Source organism: Muscardinus avellanarius (assembly GCF_963383645.1).
Source record: "Muscardinus avellanarius genome assembly, chromosome: 18".
In the NCBI taxonomy this organism is placed as follows: Eukaryota; Metazoa; Chordata; class Mammalia; order Rodentia; family Gliridae; genus Muscardinus; species Muscardinus avellanarius.
Window position 1 is genome coordinate 41,456,109 of NC_137804.1, and position 19,563 is coordinate 41,475,671.

Genomic DNA, 19,563 nt, shown 5'->3' on the forward strand with positions numbered 1-19,563 from the left:
CCAAATGCTGGGATTACAAATGTGTGCCACCACACCTGGCTTTTTATTATTATTATTATTATTATTATTATTATTATTATTATTATTATTATTATTGACATGGGGTCTCGCTATGCGGCCCAGGCTGGTGAACTCCCAGGCTCCAGCACTCTCCTGCCTCAGCCTTCTGAGTAGCTAGGACCACAGGTGTGTGCCATCACCACCAGCTTAGTAAATACTTTTCAACTCAAGAATGGCCGACGTGCCTGGCAGCGCGGACCTTCCAGGTTCACGTCAGCGCCCTTGCAGGCTCCCACGGGGCCCGCCCCAGACGCACCAAGTGGTGCCTTGTCCCACCCACTCAGACGCACACAGACCCATCAGAGCGACCCAGAACCAGCTCTGCCACCCTTCTAGAGAGGAAGGAGGAGGCGCAGGGGGGCATGGCTGCTCCAGGACAGCTCCAGGAGGAGGGACGGCCAGGCTGTGTCTGGGGTCTCTAGGAACGCGGCGGGGAGGAGGAGGGTGGCTGGGGAGGGGAGGCAGAGCCCCACGTGACTCCCCATCTATGCTCAGCACCCGTCACAAACCTGGGTCTGTGTCCGGGTATGGTGGGTCCTGAAAACAGCAACCACCGGTCCTGCAGGCCACTAGGAGAGCAAGAAAGATGGTGACATCCCCAGCACTGCGCTGTGGGGGTGGGGCCTCATCTTGGGGTCTTCACCAAGTGACCATCTGGCTGTCCACATTCCCATCCACGCACCTGCCCATCTCATACACCCACCCGCTTCCACTCATGTATGTATCCACCCATCCATCCACTCACTTACCCACTTGCCCACCCATCCATCCACCCACCCACTCATTCATCCATCCATCCATCCATCCACCCACCCACTCATCCATCCATCATCTATTTATCCATCCATCCATCCACTCACCCACCCATCCATCTACCCATCCATTCATCCATCCATCCATCTACCCACCCACTCATTCATCCATTCATCCATCCACCCTCCACTCATCTGCCAATCTGTTCATCCACATACCCATCTACTCACCCATCTATCCATCAGTCTTCTTATCCATCTATCCATCCATCCATCCACCCACCCACTCATCAATCCATCATCTATTTATCCATCCATCCATCCACTCACCCACCCACCCACCCACTCATCCATCCACCCACCCACTCTTCCAGAGAAGAGATGCCCAATTCTGCCCACTGTGCTGATATTGGAAAACTGCTCTGGTATTAATTTTCAAAGTGTCAAAGAAAGGCAGTCAGAGCCTGGGCGCTGCGCAGGCGCTCAGGCAGGAAGGGGCGGCAGCTGTTACGTTGCCGAGCTCCCCACCTTGCCCTTTGTCCTAATTTTTACTCATAGTAAAGCCGTTAGCCCTAAAAATATGTAGAGACAGCTAAAAACCCTAAGACCACCGTGATTGTGCCTGGGGCGGTTCAGAGCCCTAGACGGGGCGGAAGCCAGGTACGTCACTGACCTCTGCGCTTAGTAAGTGCACTGTGTGGAGGCAGAGAGCTACCACCCGGCTCAGAAATAAGTCACTAGTCCATTGCCTTGGCAACACCGAGAAGAACATACCAGCACAAGGTCAATGTAGGGGATGGAGAGGGGGTCAAAGCTCCATTTTGGGGCTCTCCACGTGCCAGCTGCACGCTGCCTTCTCTTCTCTTTTCATTTCCTATTGATTTTTTTTTTTTTTTTTGCAAGTCTGGGGATGGAACCCAGGGCATTCGACCTCCAAGCTATATCCTCAGCCCTATTTTTTATTCTTTCTTTCTTTCTTTCTTTCTTTCTTTCTTTCTTTCTTTCTTTCTTTTGGTGGTACTGGGGTTCCCGGAAGCCCTTCTACCTCTGGGCTACACTCCCAGACCTATTTTTACATTTTTTTATTTGGAAACAGGGTCTCCTAAGCCAGCGCGCGCGGCTGGCTTCGAACCTGCGCGATCCTCCTGTCTCCGCCTCCCAAGCGCGGGGATGACAAGCGTGCGCCACCACGCCCGGCTTATTCTTTATTTTGAAACAGGGTCTCACTGAGTTGCAGAGGGCCTCACTAAGTAGCCGAGGCTGTCTGTGAACCGCGATCCTCCTGTCTCAGCCTCCCGAATGCTGGGGTGACAAGCGTGCGCCAAGCGTGCGCGTGTTAAAAAGAGCCCATGCGTCATGACAAGCGCAACACCCACAACCCCTTTGAAAGGAAAAGCGGGCACAGAGCCACCCTGCAGCCCGGCCCGCACACCCAGCCCAGAGGAGGACTCACCGCCCAGCCTGGACAGCAGGAGGACCAGGAGGCGCAGCCTGGACCTCGGCCACCCCGTCGGGTCCACGTGGAGCCTCATCGTCCCAGCAGGGTGCTGGCGAGGAGGCCCCGGCCGCCCGGTCCCCTCCCCGGAACACACTAGCAGAGCCAAGGGAAGAGAACAAGAAAAAGAGCTGTCACGTCCCCTCCCCGGCACGTCAAAGCGAAAGAGAAACCCGGAGTCAGCTCAGAGCCGCGGCCTCACCGCGCCCACCGCCCACCGCCCGCCTGGGCCCAGGCTCTGGGTCTCGCCCCTGCTGCCTCAAGCCGGACCCCCGGCGCCAGCAGAGGCCCCAGGCCCGAGCGGCCCGCAGCCAGATGCTGAATGGAAGTCCCACAGTCTTGGGCACCTGGAGTTCACTTCTCCTTCAGACCCGTAGAAATATGCCAGCCTTGGGCACGGCACCCAGAAGGCCACCTTAGTTCAGGATGCAGGGGATGGCAGGGCGTGGTGGCGCACATCTGAAACCCCAGGACAAGAGAGGCTGAGACGGGAGGACCGCAGGTTAGAGGCCAGCCCCAGCAACTTAGTGAGACCTTAGCAACCTAGTGAGACCCTGTTTTAAAACAAAAGAATAGGACAGGAGGGTCGGGGTTTGCAGACAGCCTCAGCTACTCAGCGAGGCCTTTTGCAACTCAGTGAGACCCTATTTCAAAATAAAGAATAAGAAATAGGGCTGGAAGCCGGGCGTGGTGGCGCACGCTCGTCATCCCAGCATTCGGGAGGCTGAGACGGGAGGATCGTGGTTCGCAGACAGCCTCAGCTACTCAGTGAGGCCCTCTGCAACTTAGTGAGACCCTGTTTCAAAATAAAGAATAAAAAATAGGGTAGTGGGTATAGCTCAGAGGTTGAATGCTCCTGGGTTCCATTCCCAGACCCGCAAAAAATAAATAAATAAATAAATAAATAAATAGGGCTGGGGGTGTGGCTCGGAGGTCAATGCCCCTGGGTTCCATCCCCAGTACCGCAAAAAATAAATAATTAAATGTATGTATATACATATATGTGTGCATATATTATATGTACTTAATATGCATACATACATACATACATACATATGTTAAAAGGTCATTACAAGCCTGAAACCCAACAACTTAGTAGAACCCCATTTCAAAATAGAGCATAAAAAGGGCTCCACAAAAGAAAACAATTTTTGAGTCCCAGGACACTGAGGGGAGGAACCGTGAGAGTCCTCCCTGGAAGAGGGCACCCAGGGAAACTGAGGCCGGCTGCGGACACAGCCCTTGTGCTGCCTTGAGGGGCCCCGCCCGGAGCCTGGTCACGGGGCCCTGGCCGGGGTCAGGCACCCAGAGGCGGTGAGGTCAGCGGCCGAGACAAAGAGCCAGTGTCCTGGGCTGGTACAGAGGGGACGCGCCGGCCCCACACAGAGGCGCCTTCACTGCCCTGGGCCCCGGGGTGGACGGCGGGCACAGAGAGAGGCGTGCGGCACACACACACACACACGCACACACGCACATGCATGCACGCACGCACACACGCACGCACACGCATACACGCAATGGGCCGGGAGGTGAAAAGATGGGTGAACTGGCACCCCCCCATCTGGTGTTGCCCCATTTCACAGATGGGGAAACAGAGTCCAGGGACGCTGGACGCCCTGGGCCGCTGGCTGGAGGGGAAGGGATGAGTCCCGGCAGCCCCCGGGGTGGCCCTCGCGGGGCTCAGTTTCCCTCAACGACCAGGATGACAGGAGCCGTCAGCGCCTCTCACCCGGGGCCACCTCCCTCCCGTCTGAGTGACCGGGTCACCAGAGGGACATGGGGTGGACGGCGGAGCGGCCGACAGAGGCGCCCGCCCTGGGGGTGGGGGGGCCGCCTGGAGGGGGCTTCAGTGGGATTTTAGGATGAGCACCCACCTCCAACAGAAGCCAAGGTCTGAGGCTGTGCTTTCTTTCTTTCTTTCTTTCTTTCTTTCTTTCTTTCTTTCTTTATTTATTTATTTATTTATTTATTTATTTTGCTGTACTGGAATGGAACCCAGGGGCTTTCTACCCCCAGACTACACTCCCAGACCTATTTTATACTTTATTTGGAAACAGGGTCTCACTGAGTTGCTGAGAGCCTCACTACGCAGCTGAGGCTGGCTTCGAACCTGCGCCATCCTCCTGTCTCAGCCTCCCGAGCGCGGGGATGACAAGCGTGGCCCCCATGCCCGGCTTGAGGCTGTGCTTCGGGGACACCAAGCTCCACAGCGCGGGCCTGGGCTCTGGGGGAGGTGAGGCTGGTCAGGGCTGGGCTCTCCATCCAGGCTGAAGGGCTTGCTCTGTCCGAAGCCCTGGGGAGCCATGGTGGGTGGTAGGCAGGAGGTGACTCCAGCCACATGTGGGGCAGCGTTTCTAGCCCGACTGCGGTCACAGGCCGAGCTCACACGCCCCACGCCTTGGCACCTGGGCTCCCTCCTTGCGATAAGCAGCTGCTCCACTTTCCGATGCCTCGTGGCTGGGAGGAGGGGAAGCAGGAAGGACCGAGTCACAGGGGCCCGGAAACCATGACAGGAGGAACTGCAGAGCCCCACCCCACCCCCTCGGGGAGTGACCTGAGCGAAGGGGGAGAGCACAGCCGGCCTCCTGCGGCCCCAGACCCCAAGGGCACCCAGGGAGGGTGCTGAGGATGAGTAGGAGTTTGCAGGGAGAAATCTCTGTTCATGTAACATTGCTAGGCACCATTCTTCAGTAAGAAAGCTTTTCACCATTCAGCTAGCCCTTTCTTTCTTTCTTTCTTTCTTTCTTTCTTTCTTTCTTTTCTTTTCTTTTCTTTTCTTCTTTCTGGTACTGTGGATAGACTCCAGCGAATTCTACCTCTGATCTACGTTGTGCCCAGCCCTATTTTTTATTCTTTATTTTGAAACAGGGTCTCACTGAGTTGCCGAGGGCCTCACTAAGTAGCTGAGGTCGGCCGCGAACCGCGATCCTCCGGTCTCAGCCTCCCGGATGCTGGGATTACAAGCGTCTGCCACCACGCCCGGCTATTTTATTTTGAAAGAGGTTCGAATTTGCTGCGGGTCTCACTAAGTTACTGAAGCTGACTTCAAGCCTGCACCCTTCAGTTTCAGCTCCCCAAGTCCTGGGGATTACAGACTTCCGCCACCACATCTGGTCTGTTTTGAAACAGGATCTCACGAGGTTGCTGAGAGTCTTAAGACACTGCTGAGGCTGGTCTCCAACCTTCCATCCTCTTGTCTCAGCCTCTCAAATGCTGGGATTAGACGCATATGCCACTACCCAGCAGCCTTTCTTCCTTTTAAATTGGTATATCTTAAGCCGGGCGTGGTGGCGCATGCTTGTAATCCTCGCGCTTGGGAGGCTGACACAGGAGGATCGCACGGGTTCGAAGCCAGCCTCAGCTACTTAGTGAGGCTCTCGGCAACTTAGTGAGACCCTGTTTCCAAATAAAATATAAAATAGGTTTGGGAGTGTAGCCCGGAGGGAGAAAGCCTCTGGGTTCCACCCCCAGGACCACCAAAAAAAAAAAAAAAAAAAAAAAATCCCCAGCAACACACACACACACACACACACACACACACACACACACACACACACTGTCTACAAGTTAAAAAAAAACCTCTTCTGTTCATTCAGTGAATATTCTCTGACAGACAAAGAGAATCTGGAGTGGGGTTCTGAGGGACACACGGGTTCACCGGGGAGAACTGTTCGATCATTCGGTCAGCGATCATTCAGTCTTTGGGAGCAATTCCTGGGCCGTCCTTAGGTGGCCAAAGCACTCGACGGGGCGCCCCGCGTCCCATCCGTCCAGCCAACCACCTTGGCATCCTCTTTCTCCAAGATTCCAACCCAAGTCCCAAGGAAGGTTCTGATTGGCTAAGAGGCTGGGTCACATGTCCACCTCAAGCCAATCGCGATGGCTGAGATAAATAAAAGGCTCGGGACCATCTGGGTCCTAGAGTAGACGAAAAGTGACCTCGGAGGCGCCACGTCGAAGCGCGTGGGCTTCCGTCTCTTGGCGTAAGCAAGCTGTGGCTTGAACGCACTTATCACAGGGCGTGAGATGAAACTCGGGACAGCCAGTTTAACTAGAATTTCAATACACCATTGTTTTTTAGCATGAACGATGTCCCAAGTACTGCAGGGGCATATTTATACTGAAAAATTATTCATTGGTTTTTGAAATTCAGGTTTAACTAGGTGACCGCTTTGGAAAAGCGTCTGGCAATGTGTCGCATATTTAAAACATGGAATAAGCCGGGCGTGGTGGCGCACGCTTGTAATCTCCGGGAGGCAGAGACAGGAGGATCGCGCAGGTTCGAAGCCAGCTGCGCGCACTGGCTTAGGAGACCCTGTTTCCAAATAAAAAAAAATGTAAAAATAGGTCTGGGAGTGTAGCCCGGAGGTAGAAGGGCTTCCAGGAACCCCAGTACCACCATAAATAAATAAATAAATAAATAAATAAATAAATAAATAAAAAAACATGGAATTAAGCCGGGCGTGGTGGCCCACGCCTGTAATCCCAGCATTTGGGAGGCTGAGACAGGAGGATCACAGTTTGAGGACAGCCTCAGATACTTAGTGGGGACCTTTTCAACTCAGTGAGACCCTGTTTCAAAATTAAGAATAAAAAAATAGGGCTGGGGGTGTAGCTCGGAGGTAGAATGCCCCTGGGTGGTTCCATCCCCACTACCACACACACACACACACACACACACATACACACACACACACACACACACACGGAATTCACAAAGGGCCCAGAAAGTCCACGCCAAGTATATACACAAAGGAATTAAAAACATACACCCACACAAACCACACTGTAATATCCCTTGAGTTTTCTTCAGGCCGGTCAAGAAGTGAGAAATCCTAATGACTTCGATGGGCAAGCTAGAACCCCCGTGTGATCCCCGGCACTGTGGAACATACGCTGACCATACAAGGGGGGAAGGAGCGGGCGTGGGGCGCAGGCTCCTCATCCCAGCACTCGGGAGGCCGAGGCAGGAGGATCGCAGTTCGCGGACAGCCTCAGCTACTTAGTGAGGCCCTGTGCAACTCGGTGAGACCCTGTTTCTTTCCTCCTCCTCCTCCTCCTCCTCCTCCTCCTCCTCTTCTTCTTCTTCTTCTTCTTCTTCTTCTTCTTCTTCTTCTTCTTTTGGTGGTACTGGGGTTCCTGGAAGCCCTTCTACATCCGGGCTACACTCCCAGACCTATTTTTACATTTTTTTTTATTTGGAAACAGGGTCTCCTAAGCCAGTGTGCGCGGCTGGCTTCGAACCTGCGCGATCCTCCTGTCTCCGCCTCCCAAGTGCGGGGATTACAAGCGTGCCCATGCCCGGCAGTGAGACCCTGTTTCAAAATTAAGAATAAAAAAATTGGGCAGTGGGTGTAGCTTAGAGATAGAATGCCACTGGGTTCAACCCCCAGTTCCTCAAAAAAAAAAAAAAGGAAGGAAGGAAGTACTATTTGCTACAATGTAGCAATTACCATTAGCAACACAATGTAGTGTGTGTGTGAGAGAGAGAGAGAGAGAGAGAGAGAGAGAGAGAGAGAGAGAGAGAGAAAGAGAAACGAGAAACTCAGGGGCTCTCTACCATCAGGTCACACCCCCAGCCCAATTTTATTTCTTATTTGGAATCAGGGTCTCACTAGGTTGCTGAGAGCCTCGCTAAGCTGCCGATGCTGGCTGTGAACCTGCGACCCTCCCGTCTACAGCCTCCCATGGACTAGTGTACGATGAATACTGAAAACACGACGCTGAGCTGGGCGCGGTGGCGCACACCCTGTAGCCCCAGTGCTTGGGAGGCTGAGACAGGAGGACCGCCGACCAGAGGCCAGCCTCAGCAACTCAGTGAGACCGTCTGCAAGTTAATGAGACCCTGTTTCAAAATTTAAAAGGATAATGAAACAGGGCTGGGGGTGTAGCCCAGAGGTAGAAAGCCCCTGGGTCCCATCCCCAGAACCCCACACAGAAAAAAAATAAGAAAAAAAGAAAGGAAGGGAGAGAGAGAGAGGGAGGGAGAAAGGCCGTGAAAGAAGGCAGCCTCAGATGCCCACGGGTTGCCTGACTATTGCCATGAATCCAGGGCAGAATCGGAAACGCTGAGGGCGCGGAGGGGCCGGTGGGCGCCAGGAGCTGGAGGACACTCCAGAGGGACCGCGATGGAGACGGGTGTCCTCTGGGGGCGATGAGCGTGCCCCGGAGTTGGGTGGCGAGGAGGACTCTGTGGTGTGCCGGACGCCGCTGGACGGTGCAGTCTGAGAGCCCAGGGAGGCCCAGTGACCGGAAGCCAAGACCCGCAGGAGCAGGTGCAGGGGGCGCCCGCCTGGACCCCAGCTCACGGTCAGCTCGGTGCGCGAAGGGAGAATCCCAGCGACCTAGCAAGACCCTGCTTGGAAATAAAATAAAAAAAAGGGCTGAAGGCGGACCTCAGAGTTTGATGTCTCTGAGTTCAATCACCAGTAACGCGCACACACATAAATATATATAGGATATACATTTTCCCCCCATGGCTGAGGGGTTTATGGGTGGAGGACCTTTAAAAACTCAACCCAGGTGCATTCTACCTCTGAACTATACCCCTTTTTCTTGCGGTGCAGCGGATGGGACCCAGGGGCTGGAACTCCGAGCTGCACCCCCAGCCCTATTTTTTATTCTTTCTTTTGAAACCGGGTCTCACTGAGTTGCAGAGGGCCTCACTAAGTAGCAGAGGCTGTCCTCGAACCACGATCCTCTGGTCTCAGACTCCCGAATGCTGGGATGACAAGCGTGCGCCACCACGCGCCCGGCTCCGCCAGCCCTATTATTATTATTATTATTATTATTATTATTATTATTATTATTATTATTTTTAATTTTGGAACAAAGTCTCGCTAGGTTGATGAGAGCCTCGCTGAGTTGCTGAGGCTGGCCTTGAAGCTGCTATCTTCCTGTTTCAGCCTCCCAAGTACTGGGATTGCAGGCGTGCGGCACCGCGCCCGGCTTCGGCCTCAGTTTTCTGATCTGCAAAATGGGACCCGACGCCGCCGCCTGACTTCTAGCGGCCCCGGGTGCAAAACGTCCACTCGGGCGCGGAGCCGCGGGGCAGGGGCCTGGTGAGCGGCGGCCGCTCGCCCGGCGGGGGCGGGGCTCGGGGGCGGGGCCAGAGGCGTCAGATGACCTGCCGGCCAATAGCGGCCGGGTGCGGGGCCGGGCGGGCCGGGGCGGGGCCGGGGGCGGGCCCAGCGGCTGGGACTCGCTGGCCATGGACGAGTCGAGCCTCCTGCGGCGCCGCGGGCTCCAGGTGAGGCCCCGGCGCGGGCGGGCGGGGGCAGCGCGCGAGGGACGCGGCCCGGGTGCAGGGGGCGGGGCCTCGGGGTCGGGGGAAACTGAGGCAGGGGCGGGGCGCGCTCAGGGGGTGCCCTCTGCGCACCTGCTTCTCCAAGCGCTTTTCTTCGGGGGGGAAGGAGCGCGGGAGGGTCCCCACTTGACATATGGGGAAACTGAGGCCCCAGACGGCGCGTGGGAGGGAGGGCCTGGGGGCTCTGCGCGCCGCGCCGCTGCTCCAGTGACAGCAGGAGCCACAGCAGCCTGTTTGTCGTCGTGTGAACCGATTGCGGCGAGGTGATGTTAACCCACGGGCCCCGATACCTGCGGGGGTCCCCGAGCGCGCACCCCTGGCCTGGGGCACTCTGCCCGCCTGCCGGGGAGGCTGGACCGGCCGGCGTCCGTGTGTCCATCGGGCCGCAGCCTTGGGGAGTTGCTCAGCAGAGGTCTCCAGGGTGGAGATGCCTGTCTGTCTTCCAGTAGCTCTGTGACCTGGGGCGCGGGGGACCTCCTGATCGCCGGGGCTCGGTTTCCCCATTCTCCAGAAGGCCCCCCCCCGCTAAGCTCCTCTGGCACCGTGTTCCTGCGGAGGAAGCTGCGGGACCGGCGCTGGACGGCAGTCCTGGGGCCCCGCACACCCGGGGGGTTCGCGGCCTCTGGCGGAAAAGCAGATTTAACCTCTCCGGTCCTCAGTTTCCCCATGTGTGCCTCTGTAAAATGGGAATTAAGATCTGGCCGTCTCCCTGGGTGCCCAAGGAGCCACCTAGTCTGCAGGTGGAGACCTGGCACGCCTCCTTTGCCAGCCAGCATTATTATTATTATTATTATTATTATTATTATTATTATTATTATTATTATTATTATTGTGCCGGGCTCTGGAGAGGCGAAGGGCTTCTCCACCTCCGCAGCCGCTCTCGGCTGGGCCTCCCCAGCTGCGGGGGGAGGCGGGCCGCGAGCAGCGCGGTCAGCTCAGGAGGGGCCAGGCACTGGTGGCGCCGGCGCTGGCCTTGCTGGGTGGCCCGGGACGGGTGGCAGGTGCGGGGTGAGTGTTGGGCGGTCAGGGCCTGAGCGAGGGGAGCGGAGCCTCGAGGATTGGGACCCAGCGAGGTGGCCGGCAGGGCGGGCGTTGGGCCGCAGGTCTCCAGCGCCGGCTGCAGGACGCCCGCCTGGCGGAGGAGCCGGTGGGCTGGGCGGGGCGGCAGGGGCAGGTGCAGGTGAGAAGACGTGGGGTGCGGGCGCAGGACGGCCTGGGGGGCCGGGTGCTAAGGGGGCGGGGGGGGGGCTGGCCAGCAGGGGTGTGGGGGCGGGGCGCCTGGAGCCCCAGTTAGGTGCCAGCCCCGCCTTCGGCCTCTTAAAATAGAGAAACCGCCTCCGGGTAGGCGAATGGGGGCGCTGCTGACGTCAGAAAGTGGGACCAGTTCCATGGGGGGGGGAGGCATTCCCCGAGAAGTCCTGCTTTAGAAAAGGGGAAACTGAGGCTCGGAGGAGCACCTCCAGTGTCTCACAGTGGACACGGCAGGATTCCAGCCCAGGCAGGTGGGGCTCCCCCTCCAGGCCTCCCCAACACTGACCCGCGGGCGGGGAGGCCGGGAGGGCTGAGGGATGGCCGAGCAGAGGCGCTGGGGATGGAGGCACCGCCTGCCCCGGGCCCAGAGGCCCCACGTCGTGCTGTTACCCAGGGAACAAACTAGAAGCCTCGAGAACCAGAGGTGTGAGAGGGGGCAGCTGGCTGGTAGCAGTGCTTGGCCTTGGGTTTTTGGTTTGGGCACCGGGGATGGAACCCAGGGGCATTTGACCTCCGAACTACACCCCCTGCCCTATTTTTTATTCTTTATTTTGAAACAGGGTCCCACTGGGTTGCAGAGGGCCTCGCTAAGTAGCTGAGGCTGGCTGCGAACCGGGATCTTCCTGTGTCAGCCTCCCAAGTACTGGGATTATAAGCGTGGGCCACACACCCGGCTCTAGTCTTTTTATTTTTTGAAACAGGGTCTCACTAAGTTGCAAAGGGCTTCACCAAGTAGCTGAGGCTAGCCGTGAACCACGACCCTCCTGGTTCACCCTCCCAAGTACTGGGATTACAAGTGTGTGCCACCACGCCCAACTCAGTGCTTGTTTGAAGAGGTTAGACTTTCTCCCTAGGGTAATGGGGAGCCATGGGAGGTGCCAGAGCAGCAGCGGAGAGCATGCCCATGTCTGGGTCTGAAAAGACTCCTCTGGAGCCATTGGGGAGCAAAAAGTGGGGACAGAAGTCAGAATGGGACACAGAGATAAAAGGCCAGGTCAGGAGAAGATGAAATAACCGTGAAAGGTTTGTAAAGTAGTAAGGCTCCGTTAACAGACTACACAGTGTCCATGTATTTACTAGTCCTCACGGCTGGAGGGGCTGATGCTGTTACTAGTTGCACTTTTCAGAAGGGGAAACTGAGGCCCAGGGAGGGGGAAATGACAGCAGGAAAAAAAGAGCATCTTCTGACTCACGAGGTCCTGGCCGCACCCAGATGGAGAGTCTTGGTCTTCAGCCGGGCGTGGCGGCGCGCGCTTGTCATCCCGGTCCTTGGGAGGCGGAGACAGGAGGGTCGCTGGTTCACAGCCAGCCTCAGCTACTTAGTGAGGTCCTCGGCAACTTAGCGAGACCTTGTTTTAAAATAAAGAATAAGCCGGGCCTGGCGGCGCACGCTCGTCATCCCCGCGCTTGGGAGGCGGAGACGGGAGGATCGCGCAGGTTCGAAGCCAGCCGCGCGCGCTGGCTTAGGAGACCCTGTTTCCAAATAAAAATGTAAAAATAGGTCTGGGAGTGTAGCCCGGAAGTAGAAGGGCTTCCAGGAACCCCAGTACCACCAAGATAAAGAAAGAAGAAAGAAAGAAAGAAAGAAAGAAAGAAAGAGAAAAGAAATAGGGCTGGGGGTGTAGTTAGGAAGTAGAATGACCTTGGACTCCATCCCCAGTAACACACACACACACACACACGCACACACACACACACGCACACACACACACACACACGCACACACACACACACACACACACGCACACGGAATAAAGAGTAGGCCAGGGTGTAGTTCAGAGACAGAACGCCCTGGGTTCTATCCTCACAACTGCAAACAGAACAAAGCGTCCCGGTCTTTGAGGCAGGGTCACAGTCTCCACCCACTTGCCAACCCGGTACCAAGCACAGAGTCCACTCGTCAAAGCTGAGGAAGCCCCCGCGGAGCTGCCCAGCGGGGTCCGCCGCGGAGGGTGTGTGTGTGTGTGTGTGTGTGTGTGTGTGTGTGTGTGTGTGTTTTGTGATGCCACGGTTTGAACCCAGGGGCTTCTACCTCCAAGCTACACCCCCAGCCCTGTTTCATTTTTTATTTGCAGACAGGCTCTCACTAAGTTGCGGAGGCTGCCCTCCGACCTGTGACCTGCTAACCCAGGAGGGTCCCAAGGACTGGGGTCATAGGTGTGCGCCACACACCGGCTCTCCCCCTCCCTCCCTCCCTCCCTCCCTCCATCCTTCCTTCCTTTCTTTCTTTCTTTCTTTCTTTCTTTCTTTCTCTTTCTTTCTTTCTTTAGCAGAACTGGGGATTGAACCCAGGGGAATCTTCCCTTCCCTCCGAGCTCCACCCCACCTGTATTTGCTGAAGGCCTCACTAAGCAGCTGAGGCTGGCCACAGCAAATACAGGTGTATTTGCACCTGCGATTCCCCTGTCTCAGCCTCCCAAGCACTGAGTTTTCAGCGTCCCAAGTACTAGGTACACCACTACACACAACTTTTTTTTTTTTTTTTTTCGGTACCGGAGGTTGAAACTAGCGGCATTCTAGCCGGGCGTGGTGGCGCACGCTTGTAATCCCTGCGCTTGGGAGGCTGAGACAGGAGGATCAAAGCCAGCCTCGGCTACTTAGTGAGGCTCTCAGCAACTTAGTGAGACCCTGTTTCAAATAAAATATAAAATAGGTCTGGGAGTATAGTCCGGAGGTAGAAAGCCTCTGGGTTCCACCCCCAGTACCACCACCAAAAAAAAAAAAAAAAAAAAAAAAAAAAAAAAAAAAAACTAGAGGCATTATATCTCCAAGCTTCACTCCCAGTTTGATATTATTTGAAAACAGGGTCTAAGTTGCTGAGGTACTTCACTAAATTGCTGAGCCTAGCCTCTAATCTGCGATCCTCCAGTCTCAGCCTCCAAGTGCCTGGAATCACAGGTACCACCGTACTTGGACACTTGGCTAGCGGAGGTTTTCAAGGGCATCGAGCCTGCCCCGTGGGCTGCCAGTTTACCCAGAGCTGAGGTCCGGGCAAGAGGTGCGGCCTCGTCCTCCCTGGTCTGGTCAAGCTCAGCCTAGCGCATAGTATTGGAAGCACCCTACGGGGACCTGTTATCACTACTGCGTCTATTAGGAGTTCCGTGTCTCCCACTTGGTCCTCCGGTTTGCACACACGATGACATGCAAAACCTCGATCTCAAAAACAGAGCGTCCCTGGGGCAGGGAAGGCGGCCAGAGCCTGTGCCTGGGCTTTGCCTACCTCGCTGCTGGACAGGCTCCCTAGACGGTCATCCTCCAAGGCCACCCTGCTTCCCCATGCCCAGGGCCATTCCTCCTCCTCCGGGAAGCCCTCCGGCTAGAGCATGTGGCCCATGCAAGTTCCCATCCCATCTCTGTCCACTTTTGGTCTGGGCCAGCCTCACCTGCTGCCCCTCGGCTCCCGGCCAAGGGAGCTCCTTGGCGCCCCTCTCTGGGTCACTCCAGTATGGGGGTTCCTTTGCCCTGATCTGTCTCCTCAAAACTGGGGGGTTCTCAGGATGGGTCTGAATCTGAAATGGAAGCAGCACTACCCAGCCATGCATTTATTTATTTATTTATTTATTTATTTATTTATTTATGGTGGTCCTGGGGGTGGAACCCAGGGGCATTTTACCTCTGGGCTATACTTCCAGACCTATTTTGTACTTTATTTGGAAACAGGGTCTCACTGAGTTGCTGAGAGCCTCACTAAGTAGCTGAGGCTGGCTTCGAACCTGCGCGATCCTCCTGTCTCAGCCTCCCAAGCGCGGGGATGACAAGCGTGCGCCACTATCCTTAAAGGGCAGTTCCTGGCCGATGCTGCCGCGCTCCTATCATCCCTGTATGTGGGAGGCTGAAACCGCGCGTTGCAGGTTCGAGGCCAGCTTCGGGAACTTAGTGAGACTCACCGACTTATCAAGACCCTGTTGCAAACTCAAAAATCAGCCAGGCACGGTGGCGCCGGCTTGTAATTCCAGGACGTGGCGGCTGAGGCAGGAAGAGCGCAGCTCCGCGGCCGGCCTGAGCAACTAAGTGAGGCTCTCTGCAACTTAGACCCTATTTCAAAATAAAAAGAATAAAATAGCCGGGCGCGGTGGTGCACGCTTGTAATCCCAGCATTCGGGAGGCTGAGACCGGAGGATCGCGGTTCGACAACCTCAGCTATTTAGAGAGGCCTCTGCAACTCAGTGAGACCCTGTTCATAATAAGGAATAAAAAATAGAGCTGAGGGTGTAACTCGGGGGTAGAACCCCCCTGGGTTCCATCCCCAGTACCGCCAAAAAAATAAAATAAAATAAAATAAAATAAAAAAATAGGGCTGGGGGTGTAGCTCCGAGGTAGCTGCCCCAGGGTTCTAGATCCCCAATACCAAAATATAAAATGAAATGAAACCAAGCGCAGGTGCAGAGGCCGAGGCGGCTCTCTGGGGGCCGCAGGGCGGGGCGGGGCGCCGGCTGACCTTCCCCGCCTCCCGCTGGGCGTCACATCTTTTTGTATTTTGCAAACATGTTTAAACTGCTGATTTTATTACTAATGTGGCCGATCATCACCTCGCCTCGGATGTACGGGCATCTTCTCTGCCGAGCTTGCTTACTGCTTCTCCCTAGACACTGGGAGCCCGGCCCGAGCCCTGGAGTGGGTCGGCCATGGCAGGCCCACGCGGCACCTCGGGGTGCGGGCGGGGAAGCCGCGCTCTCGAACCCGGGATGCGGGTGGCGAGCGCAGGGATCCCGGGGCTGAAGTCCTTCCGGCTCGCCGGGCGGCGGGGCGCTCCTGTGACCCCAGTGCTCGGGAGGCTGGGACGGGAGGATCGCAGGTTCGAGGACAGCTTCAGCAAGGAGTGAGAACTCATTAGCCTAGCGAGATCCTGTTTCAAACTAAAAATAAAAACTAGGGCTGGGGGTAGAGCTCGGAGGTAGAATGCCCCTGGGTTCAAAACAGCAATAAAAAGTCCAACAGAATCCTAATGGCATCGACGGCGGGTGCCCCCGGCTCCCTGACTGCGGGTCCCCAAGGCAGCGCGCTCGGTCCCCGAGGCGGGTCGTCCGGCGCCTGGCAACCTCCGGCCGCTGCGATTGGCTGCGGGGCCGTAGACGCCATTGGTTGCCATGGTGAACACCCCGCATCAGCACGTGGGCAGCCGGGAGCCCACCGAGGTAAAAATAGTCGAGTGTCCCCAGCAGCCGCCCCGATTGTGTGTGTGTGTGTGTGCGCGTGTGCGCGTGCGTGCGCGTGACAGCTGGCTTCTCTCCGTGACTCAGTTTCCCGGCTATGAAACGCCCTGGCGCGTGGGGCAGGGACTCGGGAAACCGAGGCACAGCTCCCAGGTGCGGTAACGCCTGGCACGGCCACGCCAAGCACTCGCCAACCGCGGCTGGTCACACGACACGGTTCCTCCCCTGGGCGCTCCTGAGTTACAGACGGGGAAACTGAGGCACAGCACCGCAATCGCGCGCGCCGCCGGGGGAGCGGGGAACAGGCGCGGTTCAGGGCCTCCTGGTCCTAAACTCGGGCTACGCGGCTTTCTCGGGATTTCAAAAAAGCCTCCAACACGGGGCCTGATGGTGCACACCACTTGGGAGGCGGAGACAGGAGGATCACAGGTTCGAGGCCAGCCTCGGCAAATTAAGGAGACCCTCTTTTTTCTTTTTCTTTTGTGATACTGGCGATGGAACCCAGGGTCATTCTACCTCCAAGATACACCTAGCCTTATTTTTTATTCTTTCATTCATTTTTGGTGGTACTGGGGTGGAACCCAGGGGCTTTTCTACCTCCGGGCTACACTCCCAGACCCATTTATATTTTATTTTGGAAACAGGGTCTCACTAAGTTGCTGAGAGCCTCACTCAGTAGCTGAGGCTGGCTTCGAACCCGCGCGATCCTCCCGTCTCAGCCTCCCAAGTGCGGGGATGACAAGCCTGTGCCACGACGCCCGGCTTATTCTTGATTTTGAAACAGGGTCTCACTGAGTTGCAGAGGGCCTAAGTAGTAGCTGAGACTGTCTGCAAACGGCGATCCTCCTGTCTCAGCCTCCCAGATGCTGAGATGATAAGCGTGCACCACCAGCCTGGCAAGACCCTGTTTTCAAAATAAAAAATAAAACAGACTGGTGATGTAGTTCAAAGGTAGAAGGCCCCTGGGTTCCGTATCCTGTCTCACACCCCCCGCTCTAAGGCAGGTCACCTGTGACGGACTCTGGGGTCACAGTGGGCCAAGTTCAGTGCTTCTGCCCTTGTACACGGCGAGGGCACCCGAGGTTGGCACGGCTCAGTTTGCCAAGCTCCAAAAGGTATTCAGAAGGAGTCCCGGGCCAGTGCCCCCAACCCGGCGCACTGCACAGGTCCCAATCCTGGCTTGACAAGTTTTTAAAAAAAAATAAATATAAGCCAGGCATGGTGGCGCACGCTTGTAATCCCCGCGCTTGGGAGGCTGAGACAGGAGGATCGCGCGGGTTCGAAGCCAGCCTCAGCTCCTGAGTGAGGCTCTCAGCAACTTAGTGAGACCCTGTTTCCAAATAAAATATAAAATAGGTCTGGGAGTTGAGCCCAGAGGTAGAAGGCCTCTTGGTTACACCCCCAGTACTACAAAAATAAATAAATAAATAAATAAATAAAATTCATTATATTGATTGATTAATTACTTTATTTATTTGCAGTGCTGGAGAATGACCCCAGGGGAACTTTACCTCTGAGTTATACCCCAGCCCTTTTAAAAATTTTTTGTTTATTTATTTATTTATTTATTGAGGGTCTGGGGATGGAACCCAGGGGCATTCGACCTCTGAGCTACACCCCCTGCCCTATTTTTTATTCTTTATTTTGAAACAGGGTCTCACTAAGTAGCTGAGGCTGGCTGAGAACCTCGATCCTCAGGTCTCGGCCTCACGAATGCTGGGATGACAAGCGTGCGCCACCACTCCTGGCTTTCAGCCCTTTTTTTTTTTTTAAATTCTTTATTTTGAAACAGAGTCTCAGCCGGGCGTGGTGGCACACGCTGTAATTCCAGCATTTGGGAGGCTGAGACAGGAGGACTGCGGTTCGAGGACAGCCTTAGCTACTTAGTGAGGACCTCAGCAATTCAGTGAGACCCTGTTTCAAAATAAAGAATAGTGGGGCGTGGTGGCGCACGCTTGTAATCCCCGCGCTTGGGAGGCTGAGACAGGAGGATCGTGTGGGTTCAAAGCCAGCCTCGGCTACTTAGTGAGGCTCTCAGCAACTTAGTGAGACCCTGTTTCCAAATAACGTATAAGATAGGTCTGGGAGTGTAGACCAGAGGTAGACGGCCCCTGGGTTCCATCCCCAGTACCGCAAAAGAAAAAGAAAGAAAGAAAGAGAGAAAGAAAGAAAGAAAGAAAGAAAGAAAGAAAGAAAGAAAGAAAGAAAAAGACTCACTGAGTTGCTAAGGGCCTAAGTAGCTGAGGCCAGCCTTAAACCTGCGATCCTCTTGTCTCAGCCTCCCAAGTCCTGGGATTACAAGTGTGCGCCACCAGGCCCAGGTTCATTTGTAATCTTTAACTGTTTCAAGCCGGCGTGGTGCCCCACTGCTGTAATCCCAGTACTTGGGAGGCTGAGACAGGAGGATCACAGGTTTGAGGACAGCTTCAGTAGTAGTAAGACTCTAATCAGCCTAGCAAGACTCTGTTTACAAATAAAAAATAAAATAGGGCTGAGGGTGTAACTCAGAAGTAGAAGGGCCCTACATTCAGGCCCTAGCACCAAAAGTAAGATAACTTCTTTCTGACTGGGTGTCGGGTACTGAGCAGAGCGGGGCGGGAGGCCGAGTCTCAAGGCCCAGGAAGGAGACCTCAGTTGGAGGTCTGACCTGGGGCCGGGCCACGGGCGTGGAGGCCGTGGTGGGCACGGTGGGACCGGGCTGAGCAGAGGGCTCGTGTGGGTGTGGTGAGCAAGGCGGGGGGCTGCCGGGCTCGCCTTCCTGGTCATGATCCCTATTTTCTGTCTCATTTCAGAAGGAGCTGAGCCTGCCTCGCCGGGGACGTGGGTGAGTCCTCCTGGGGCTGGCGGTCTGGGTGCCCCGCCGTCCCGGGCACACAACTGTGAATTTATTTAGTAATCACTACAATCCTTTCCGCCTCTCTCCCGCCCTGGTGTTTGCCAAGCACCTCATAAGCGCATCCGTGGTGTTACTAGCCTGCATGCCAATAAGGAACTGGAGCCGGGCCTGGTGGCACAGACCGGAAATCCCAGCACTTGGGAGCCTGAAACAGGAGGATCGCAGGTTCGAAGCCAGCCTCAGCTACTTAGTGAGGCCCTCAGCAACTTAGTGAGACTTGGTTTCCAAGTAAAATATAAAATAGGTCTGGGAGTATAGCCCGGAGGTAGAAAGCCCCTGGGTTCCATCCCAGTACCACCAAAAATAAAATATAAGCCAGGCATGGTAGCACACGCTTGTAATCCCAGTCCTTGGGAGGCTGAGAAAGGAGGATCACAGGTTGGAAGACAGCCTCAGCAAGTGAGGCTTTCAAAATCCTATAACAAAATAAACATAAAATAGGACTGGGAGGAGCCGGGCGTGCACGCTTATAATCTCAGTACTTGGGAGGCTGAGACAGGAAGATCGAAAGTTTGTGGACAGTCTTCTACAATTTAGTGAGAGAGACCTTGTTTCAAAAAAAAAAAAAAGATAGGACTGGGGCATAGCTTAGAGGTAGAATGCCCCTGGGTTCACAGTTCTGCACCCGAAAAAAAAAAAATTGGACTGGG

General features: G+C 55.5%; 1 protein-coding gene across 1 annotated transcript in view; it reads left to right on the forward strand.

Moving 5' to 3' along the window:
- Positions 1 to 9,517: 9,517 nt before the first annotated feature.
- Positions 9,518 to 19,563, forward strand: part of MAST3 (microtubule associated serine/threonine kinase 3) — a gene marked incomplete at both ends in the record, with an annotated part of 41,479 nt that continues 31,433 nt past the window's right edge. Inside the window, 2 exons of the mRNA XM_080715435.1 lie at positions 9,518 to 9,556; positions 18,810 to 18,841. Of these exons, the coding sequence (XP_080571561.1) occupies positions 9,518 to 9,556; positions 18,810 to 18,841 (71 nt within the window). The remainder of the gene's footprint in view (positions 9,557 to 18,809; positions 18,842 to 19,563) is intronic.